Below are 10,778 nucleotides of genomic sequence, written 5' to 3' on the forward strand. Positions count from 1 at the left end.
GTCAGCAAGGCCATAAAAAAAGCAAACCAAGCACTAGGCTTTATTATCTAGAGGGATAGAATTGAAAAGTAGGGAAGTTCTACTAAACCTGTTTTGAACCTTGGTTAAGCCACAAAGTGAAGGCTGGCAGCAGGGAAGTTGAGATCAGGGTGAGAATACCCCAAGTTAAGTGCAATGCCTTCCAAAAAGTTGGAAATCAACGCACGCTCTCAGAACAAGTCCTGGAGCACAAGCCTTTCAATGAGACTGGTCCTAAGCGTCTGCAATTTTACTCTTTAAAGGCTTCCCTGCACATCAGTTTCATTGAACAAGTCCCCGTTGTGCACTTGCCTTGTTGACCCTGGCAAGTTACACACAGCTTGGGAAACCCATGCTCTAGCTGTTATAGCCAGAATGCTGGATTAAATCCTCAGTTAATTGCCTGTTTTCATAATTTAATTACTTATTACAGCTCCATGTGGGCTTCCTACTCGCTTGAAAATCATCCTGCATTAAACCTGGAGGTTGGGAGGATCACGTTGGGCTCCCGACCCGATGTCACTTTTCAGAAATTTAACCCCCCCCCTCCCTTACCCAAACCCACCCCTCTGTTGACAGTTAAAATCCTGCCCATCGTGTTTGAACATTAATATCCCACTATGTAAATTGGACTTAATTGAAGTTATTGTTCAAATAGTGATCCACTTGATGCCTGCTGGGGAAGGCTCTCATGCAGGCAGTGCATATCAGATTATTGTGGGCGCAGAATAACTGTTTGGATTTTTTGTCTATTGAAAATTGCAAACAGCCCCCAGTCTGCTGCAGTTTTTTGATATGAACTTGCCGCATGTGAAGTTCTGCAAGTAGCACATAAGAAATAGGAGCAGGAGTAGGCCATACAGCCCTCGAGCCTGCTCCGCCATTCAGTATGATCATGGTTGATCAACTCCACTTTCCTGCCTGCTCCCCATATCCCTGACAGACCAAAAATCTGTCTAACTCAGCCTTGAATATACTCAACGATGGAGAATCCACAACCCTCTGGGGTAAAGAATTCCAAAGATTCGCAAATCTCTGAGTGAAGAAATTTCTTCTCGATCTCAGTCGTATATGGGACCTATCATTATCCCCTTCTCCTGAGGCTGTGCCCCCATGTTCTAGATTCCCCAGCCTGTGGAAACTACCTCTCAGTGCCTAACCTGTCAAATTTCTTCAGGTTCTTGGTGTTTCAATGAGATCATCTCTCATTCTTCTACACTCCAGAGAGTATATGTCCAATTTACTCAGCCTCTCATCTTGGGACAACCCTCTCAACCCAGGAACCAATCTAATGAACCTGCCCATTGCACAGGGCCTTGTAAAATTTACCCTCTATAGAGTGTTGAAATTTGATCTTCTAGCTTTTACTTTTATAAAAAAAAGCAGGACAATCTATAAAATGTAAAGTTTTACTTAAAGCGCCTATGATGAGTTTTAACAGTGAATTACAAATGAGAATGTCATTGTATATATCGTAACACAGCTTAACTGTACTTTTGTGTTTGAAAGGCTAATTTTAATTTAAAAATTATTTAATTACATTCAGGTATAAATTGAGTATCTAATCAGCAACTATAATTGGCTTTTAATTGTTATTCTTACTACTGAAGTACAAATGGAACTCTCACACTGAAATCAATGTAGCCAAATTCTGTTGTGTTTTACAATATGATGTGCACACCATGAGTTTTATTATCCTTTTCCCCCTGAGTAACTTACTGCATGATGTGTATACTGCATTACTAAGAAATTCTAGAGACACCAACATTCAGACTCAATGAATTTTGGACCTGCCTCAGTGCCTAAATCAGAAGTTTAAAATATATAACTTTTTTATAGGATTGAGTAGAGGACCATAAGAGGCAATCAAGGAATAAATATTGTTACCCAATTGTTGTCTTAAGTTTTCAATTACTTACGTGGATTTTTGAGCAAAGTGTTGATTTGTTTTTCTACATAATAATCTTTAGACAACCTTATCGATTGAAACATCAAAGAAGCAGAAGGCAATATGGTCAAGAGAAAAGAAAGTTTTGAAGTAAGTACTTTTTCTATTTGTTTTGCCAATTATTCCTAGATAACAGTAAACTTCTTTGGGGCCAGGAAGGTGCATTAAGTAGCACCCTTAACATAGTAAACCACACAAGTTGCTTCACATAAGTTCACATAAGTTTCACAATAAATTGAGAGGCGAAGTGAAGAGGAAAATAAGACTGACTAAGAGAGAATCTGAGAATAGAATGGTAGTTAACATAAAAAGGGAATGCAAAAATCTTCTACTGGCATGTAAATATTAAGCAGGTAGTAAGACGCAGTATGGTCCTAGTAGGGACAAAGAAGGTGATATATGCTTAGAGGTGCAGGGCAAGTCTAGAACACTTAATGAGTACTTTGTATCGGTGTTTGCTAGGGAAGAGGATGCTGAAAAAAATATCAGTAGAAGCGGAGATGAAAGAGGTAATGGATGGCGTGAAAATTGATCAGAAGGATGTACTGGAAAGGCTGGGTATGCTTAGAGCGGATAAGTCGCCTCCCAGGTTGCTGGGGGTGGAGATAGTGGAAGGGCTTGCCATAATCTTCCAATCTTCCCTAGATACTGGGGAAATACCAGAGGATTGGTAAGTGGCAAATGTGACACCCTTATTCAAGAAAAGCCTAAGGACATTTCTAGTAACTACAGGCCAGTCAGTTTAACTGACCCGCTGACCCGAAACGTTAACTCTGCTTCTCTTTCCACAGATGCTGCCAGTCCTGCTGAGTGGTTCCAGCATTTCTTGTTTTTATTTTAGTTTAACATCAGTGGTGGGTAAGGTTTTATAAACAATAATCAGGGAAAAAATTAACAGGTACTCGGAGAGGTTTGCGATAATTAAGGAGAGCCAACATGGATTTGCTAAAGGTAGATCATGTTTGCCAATCTAATTGAATTTTTTGATCGAGTAGCAGAGAAGCTGAATGAAGGGAATATGGTGGATGTTGTCAATATGGATTTTAAGAAAGTATTTGACAAAGTACCACATAAAAGGCTGATTAGAAAAGAATCAAGGCTCGTGGAATAGGTGGTGGGGGGGGGAGTCAGTGTCAACTTGGATTTAAAAATTGGCTTAAGGACAGAAAACAGTGAATCATGGTAAATCACAGTTTTTCGGACTGGAGGATGGTAGACAGTGGTGTTCCCCAAGGGTCAGAGCTAGGACCACTGCTTTTTTTGATACATATAAATGAAATGGATGTTGAATCAGAGTAAAATTTTCTGATGATACCAAACTTGGAGGTGTGACAAATAGTGAGGACGTTACCAATCAACTGCAACAGGACATAGATAGGCTAGCAGAATGGGCAGACAAGTGGCAGATGGGATTTAGTACAGAGAAGTGTGAGGTGATGAATTTTGGCAGAAGGGATAGGGAGAGACAATATATTTTTAATGGCACAGTTTTAAAGAGTGTACAGGGACAGAGGGACCTGGGGGATCGTTTGCAAAAGTCTTAGAAAGTGGTAAGACATATTGAGAGAGTAGTTAGCAAAGCATAGGGGTCAGCAACGTGTCCGTACACTGACATCAGTGTCTGTGGTAAAAAATTGTGAGGTCTGTAGTTGCCATCCAGCCTGCCAATCCCCTGACTGATAGCAGCTGCCCGTGGCTCGTCTTTGATTGACGGCCCTGCAAATAAAGTGTACGTCAAGCGGAGGTGGGACCTGCGTCTGACAGACGGCAGATGCCGATCTGTGATTGGTCACTGTCTGACAGTGGGCTGCCTGGGCGGGATGAGCGCTGATTGGTGGTTTGTGGCGCAGGCACGCTGGAATCGGCTGCCACTGCTATTTCCGCGCGGCTCAGGGAGTAAGCAGGAATGGCTGCTGCAGGAGAGAGGAAGAGAGAGAGAAGCCAAGGGGAGAACAGGAAGCGGGTCAGCCCATGACCAGAGGTGTGGTGCGGTGCGGTGCAAATGGAGCACACTGAGAGTCAGGCAGCCCTTTAAACAAGCACCGGCCCAGGGAGCAGGGTGGTGGTGGGGGGTGGGGTGGAGAACAGGATGCACACAGAGTAGAGGCAAAGGGATGGACACGGTGGGGTGAAAAGGGGGCTAGACACGGTGGGGGATGAGAGGGGGATGGACAAAGAGTGGGGGAGAGGTTGATGGACAGAGTGGGGGAGGGGTATGGAGGTTGGATACAGAGGGGATGAGAATGGGGGAGGGGTTAGACAAAGAGGGGGAAGATGGGGAGTGACACAGAGAAGGGGAGAGGGGGATTGACACAGAGGTGGGGGTAAGGGGGATGGACACAAATGGGGGAGAATGGCTGGACACAGAGGGGGGAAAGGAGAATGGACACAGAGAGGGGAGGTTGCAGGACACGGTGGGGGGTGAGGGGGATGAATACAGAGGAGGGCGAGAGGGGGATGGACACAGAGATAGGGGGAGAGGGGGATGGACACAGAGGAGGGACAGGGGAATGGACAAAGCGGGGAGGGGAATGGACACAGAGAGGGTAGAGGGGGATGGACACAGAGAGGGGAGAGGGGGATGGACACCGTGGGAGTGGGTGAGGGGGATGGACACAGAGGGGGGCGAGGGGCTGGATGTAGAGGGGAGAGGGTGACAGATGCAGGGAGGGGAGAGCGGCATGGATGCTGAGAGGAAAGAGAGGGATGGACACAGAGGGGGGCAAGAGGGGGCTGGACACAAAGAGGGGAGAGGGGCATAGACACAGATGACAGGGAGAGGGGAATGAACAGAGAGGTGGGAGGAGAGGGGGATGGACACAGAGAGGGGGGGAGAGGGGCTGGACACAAAGAGGGGAGAGGTTGGACACAGAGTGGGGGAGAGGGGAATGGGTACAGAGAGGGGGCAGAGGGGCTGGACCCAGTGGGGAGAGGGAGATGGACACAGAGAAGGGGGAGAGGGGGATGGACACAGAGAGGGGACGAAGAGAGAGATCACGATCACTCCTGAAAGGTAAACAACTATCCGAATTCTCCGCTTCGCTACATCAAGTATGCGGGCAGACATTGACTATTTGTGCAAGCACAAACAATGGCAGCTATCTTACTAAATAAGGAGAAATGTGTTTTAAATCAGACTGTGTTTTGATGGCATTAGGTTGGTTATACACTTTATATTGTTATGCAGGTGCTTCCATGATTAATATTTTTTGAGGACTCATGTTTAAAAGATTATGAAAGTTGGTTCATTTGAAAGACCGAGGAGATGCCTGGATTTGTTTTTTTTTAAGGGTTACTGGAGGACACTTTGGATTGAAAAAAACACTGGAAGAGACAATGAAATGCTAAAACAAACATAAGGAGCCTTGCTGGCTATTGGAGTTGTTTGCAGAGAAGTCACATGTCTAGGTTTATGGTGGTCAGGAGTTTTGATGTTTTGATTTGGCTTGGACTGTTTGAATGCTCAGCTGATGTGTAGCCTGCTAAGAGAGACGCCACTGAATGTTAATAAGCTTTGCACCTTTTATTGAATAAGTCTTGTTTATAATAAATCAATAAATTTGTTGTTTACTTAAGAAACCTGGTTGACATTTTTAAATTCTGAAATGAGAATAAATCAATTATATCATTGGCTGTATCGGTAACTGGGTAAAACATTTAAGCATAAGTTGTGACCAGTGGAGTAGTGGAACAAGGGAAAGACAGTGCATTCCTCCGACCTCAGTCATAACAATATGCAGATTAATTGCCCCATGTCCTTGGCTGAATCAATAATTTTGTTAAATGTCCCTGGTGCAACATGCTGGTGCCTCTCCCTGGATCTTGGGCTTCATAAACTGAGGTATTGAGTATAAAAGCAGGGACGTTATGCTGAACCTTTAAAAAGTGCTGGTTAGGCCACAGTTGGAGCACTGTGTACAGTTCTGGGCACCACGCTATTGGAGGGATGTGGTTGGGCTGGAGAGGGTGCAGAGGAGGTTCACCAGGATGTTACCTGGCCTGGAGCATTTCAGCTATGAAGAGAGACTGAAAAGGCTGGGGTTGTTTTCCTTAGAGCAGAGTAGGCTGAGGGGGGACATGATTGAGTTATACAAAATTATGAGGGGCATTGATAGGTTAGATAGGAAGAGACTTTTCCCCTTAGCGGAGGGGTCAATAACCAGGGGGCATAGATTTAAGGTAAGAGGAAGGAAGTTTAGAGGGGATTTGAGGAAAAAAATTTCACCCAAAACGTGGTTGGAATCTGGAACGCACTGCCTGAAGGGGTGGTAGAGCCAGGATCCCTCACAACATTTAAGAAGTATTTAGAGGAGCACTTGAAACAACATAGCATACAAGGCTATGGGCCAAGTGCTGGAAAATGGGAGTAGAATAGTTAGGTGCTTGATGGCCGGCACAGACACAATGGGCCGAAGGGCCTCTTTCTGTGCTGAATAACTCTATGACTATGACTCTATGACAGGTTTAGATAAGGCAGGAAAAGAAAAGCTGTTCCCATTAGCTGATGGTACAAGAACTAGAGAACTCAAGTTTAAGGTGTTAGGCAAGAGATGCAGGGAGGATGTGAGGAAGAATCTTTTTACACAACGAGTAGTAATAACTTGTAACTCACTGCCTTTGAGGGTGGTGGAAGTGGAGCTGATCAATGATTTCAAAAGGCAATTGGATGGGCACTTGAGGGAAATAAATTTGCAGGGCTACAGGGATAGCGCGGGGAAATGTGACTGACTGGATTGCTGTACAGAGAGTTGGCAAGATTTCAAGACTGTTACAGTCATGGCTCTGAGGTATATCAGAGTGTCACACTAAAGGGTTTGGGTTGAATCAGAGCCCGCAATAGCTGGGAACCAGACCTGGGGTGCTATTTTCCCGGAGGCAGCCTCTGAATTAGCCGCCTCGGCACTCGATATCCAATTAAGGATGACGGGCAGGCTCCTGATGCTGCAGGCCCAATTACAAGGCCAGAAGCTCTCGAACCTCAGCAGCCCCACTGGGGCTGTTGAGGCAGCTAGGGGAACGTGAGGGTGCCTCAAAATGGAGGCACCCTCGGAGGGTTGAGAATTAATAAATCTTTTAGAGGGGCTAAGCTGGAAGGCCCCTCCAACTCGAGGGGATACCCCTCCGGCAGCAGTATTTGCTGGTGGCAAAATGCCAATGAGTGCTCTAAATGGCTTCTAATCAGGGCCTTCAATATGCAGATTGGCTGCCCACCCCCTTGCAGCGGGCAGATCCCAAGAACCAAAAAATGCATCCCGGTACTGACTAAACCTTAGCTCACGGGTGACAACACCTGCTCATTACCAAAACCTCACCACATGTCTATACTTTGCAACACTAACCCTGCCCAAGCTGCAGTGGCATAGCTCTTATTACCAACCCACAATTTGGTCTCTCCTTCTACTCCTTCAGCATCTTCTTCCATCTGTTCCATCACATTATCTCTCACCTCTCCTTTAAAGATCTCATCCTGTACATTCTCCCACAAACCACCACCCCTGAATTCCATCCCAAGATGTCTTCCTGTTTCCCTGAGCTTTTTCACTGAACAGCTCCTCATTTTCGCCGAATTCACTCAGCTTAGTTTTTCTTGTCCTCGTTCCTCCAAATTCACTGCCATCTTGTTCTCTCTAAACTTCTCCTTCTATCTAAATTCTCCTCACATTCACAACCATGCATGAATCACACCAAATCTTATAGCCTCTGCACCATCTTCAATAAGGCTATTTCCGACCACTTTCTTATTTCACTTACCCCCCCACAACCTCATCAGGTTACCGGGTTCAGCTTCTGCCAGTGGAAGAAGCTCTCCCTCAAATTGCTTACAACCACAGTTTCAAATTCCCAACTGTCTTGCCTCTAGCTATCCACTGCTACAATTTTTCTGCGGCAATCTTTTGCTCAATCACTCCCTCACCTCTACTTTTATGCATTTGTTCCAAGCAAATTAGTCACTGTTTTCCATTCCCATCTGCCCCAGTATGACGTCCATCTTCTCTCACTCAAGCCCAAGGGGCCCGAGCTTGAGTGTACCTGGCGCACAACTGGCTGAGCCACCTATCACCATATATGGCTTGACAACATCAAGCTCTAACACGTTTTGCTTTCTTCCAAATGGCCCATCCTGGAGGATTATGATAATACTGGGATCCTGTTCTCTACTAGCAACCTCCTTCTTAAACCCCTCTTGCTGTTCCCTACAATCTCGAACAAAATATATGAGGTGCTTATGGATTTCTTCATTACCAGGACAGAGACCGTCAGTTTTGCTGACTCCTGTGTTTCCTGTCCTTCCCCTTTCCACTTAATGCAACACCCCAGTCCCTTCCAAATTTTTTCCTGGATTCCTGTTTCACTCTAGTTTCTCCTGCATCTCTCTCCCTGCCTTCTCCAAGATTATCTTCTCCACAAGACCTATGATCCCTCAATCCTGCTCCAATGATACATCCCACCACCCAACTTCCATTCCTGAACTCCATATTGTAAATGGTTCCCTCCACTCAGGCTCTGTCCCCATCCTTTTCAAAATTGCAGTCATCATCCTCTTTTCAAAAAAACCCACCCTCCACTCTCTATCTTCAGTAACACTCCCCATCTCCTCTTCCTCGCCAAGATCCTTGAAGATGGTGCCTCTCAGCTCCGTGTCCATCTTCCAGCAACTCCCCATTTCAGTATTTCTAATCTAGCTTCTGCTCTTCCCAGAATATCAAAATAGCCCTAACCAGAGTCATAAAGGAAACTACTTTCTTTTATTTGATCATGTTGCAATATCCCTCCTTGTTCTTTTTGCAGCCTCCAATATGGTAGACCAAAAAATGCTCTTCCATCACTTTGTGCAAAGGAATCAAGGGATTCAATCAACCAAGGGTTGAGCTTTAAGGCTCAAAGATCATCCTGGGAAGAAGGAGTGTTGAAATAAATACCGAGACTTGCCTGCATAAATCCTTGAGGTGCTGTCAGGACACTGGCAGACCTTCTGTTTGATTGGGGATCCCAGTGCCAGGTTTCTTCCGACACCCATGCTCTAAGGTGGAACAATGAGGAAAGTAAGGCACCTTGTTACCGTTCCAATGCTGGGTGTTGTCTTATGCATGAGTGCAGGCCCAGTTACATTGTGGGCAGGATAAGACACCCAGAAAGTTTTGGGGCAGCAACCAGATGTAATGTGTCTCCACCACTTTTTCCTGTTTACTGCCCCTTAGAACTGAGTAGTCCCCGAGGCAACAAAGGAGAACATTTCCCCTCTCAAATGCAGCAAGGATGTAAAACTGAAACCAACTATAAAATAGCACCCCAGAGAGATGTCATGATTTTCTAAGTTTTAGCTAGTGCTTTTGTTTAAATGAAAAGGGTCATTTATTGAACAGTGAAATTTTGAGAATCTAGTGTTTTAAATTGTTGCAGCTGTTGAATGCAGTGAAATGTTTGCCAGTGAATAACTAAGACAATTATGTTTCTTTCAGAGAAAAGTACAATGTGCCAACTACTCAAAGGATTTTAGATCTCAAGAAAGGACCAATTAAAAAGACTGCAGCAATGAAGCAGCTTCCAAAATTGAAGCATTGACGTTAGAATGTTATTATGGAACAGACATGGTGTTATAAGTGTCAGAGAAACCTGTTATTTACAGTATTTATGTCCTAATTTTAGAAAATTTCATTGAATTGTCACTAATCTAAATTAGAGATGTATTTAGTTTTGTTGAACCGGTATTAATTATTTGCACATCAGTAATATTTAATAGAATTACTGAGTAGTTATTTTTAATGATTGTATTCATACCAGAACTTTTTATTAAATTTCTATTGAAATCTCTGACCTCAATTGTTTCCCTGGATGGGCTGCTGGAATATTGGATAAATACGTAGCAGATTTGGTACAGTGGCAGGACTCTTGCTTCTCAGTCAGAAGGTTTAAGATTCACTGCAAAGACTTGAGCAGTTTGGTACACTGGCAAATGTGTCATTGCTCACTTGTGACATAAAACCGCAGCACTGTTTTCCCTCTTGGGTTTTTGTAAAATAGTCCCATGGCACTACTCTAAGAAGAGCTGGGGATTTCTCCTGCCATTGTGTCCTGGCCTACATTTTTTCCTCAATCCACACCACCAAAATCAGATTATCTGTTGTTTGTGGGATTTGCTGTGTGCAAATTGGCAGCAGTTTTTTCCTATTCAAAATACTTCGGTGGCTACGGGACATAGTGCTTTGGGACATTCTGAGATCATGAAAGGCTCTATATAAATGCACATACTTTCTGTATGCCTCCAAATCATTTTTTATGATCTCATCTTTTCTTCCTGTTAAAAAATAATTGTAGGTTTCACAATAAGCAATGTTTATTATGGCAGTATCCCTGTGGAGTCATTATTTTAAGGCTATATTTCAGGAGAATATCTTGTTTTATCTTGCACAGCATAATTTCTAGGCTTATTATACTGGCCAATGAGGATTTAATGGATTTTTGCTAACTTATTTTTTCACCTATTTTAATGGAGATGTCAACCCATTTAAAATAAACATAATACCTCCATTACAACAATGTCCTGGGTTAGAGGTACTTTCTTTTGGTAATTTTTAGCATTAAATCAAAGCAAGACTTGCGCTGAGCCTAGTTGGCTTCATTCTTGAGGTACACTGCCTTGGCTTTATTTACTTCTCTGTTAGCAGACTTCAGCAACTGGATGTGGATCCATGTTCTTTTGTAACCTGTGTCCACAGGACATTGTGGGGGGAAATGCTTAAACTCATATCCCTGATTTGTCCAGGGGTTGATCAGTAGTGCAGCCAATTAAGTCACCTGCCACCCTCCTTAT

At 44.0% G+C, this 10,778-nt stretch overlaps 1 protein-coding gene across 4 annotated transcripts in view; it reads left to right on the forward strand.

Moving 5' to 3' along the window:
* Nucleotides 1-9,688, forward strand: part of ccdc169 (coiled-coil domain containing 169) — a 105,023-nt gene extending 95,335 nt beyond the window's left edge. For all 4 annotated transcript variants that reach the window (XM_068032812.1, XM_068032813.1, XM_068032814.1 and 1 more), the window contains 2 exons: nucleotides 1,989-2,056; nucleotides 9,427-9,688. In XM_068032812.1, the coding sequence (XP_067888913.1) occupies nucleotides 1,989-2,056; nucleotides 9,427-9,529 (171 nt within the window). In that variant the 3' untranslated portion in view covers nucleotides 9,530-9,688. The remainder of the gene's footprint in view (nucleotides 1-1,988; nucleotides 2,057-9,426) is intronic.
* The last annotated feature ends 1,090 nt before the right edge of the window (nucleotides 9,689-10,778 follow it).

Source organism: Heterodontus francisci, chromosome 6, assembly GCF_036365525.1.
Source record: "Heterodontus francisci isolate sHetFra1 chromosome 6, sHetFra1.hap1, whole genome shotgun sequence".
Taxonomy (NCBI): domain Eukaryota; kingdom Metazoa; phylum Chordata; class Chondrichthyes; order Heterodontiformes; family Heterodontidae; genus Heterodontus; species Heterodontus francisci.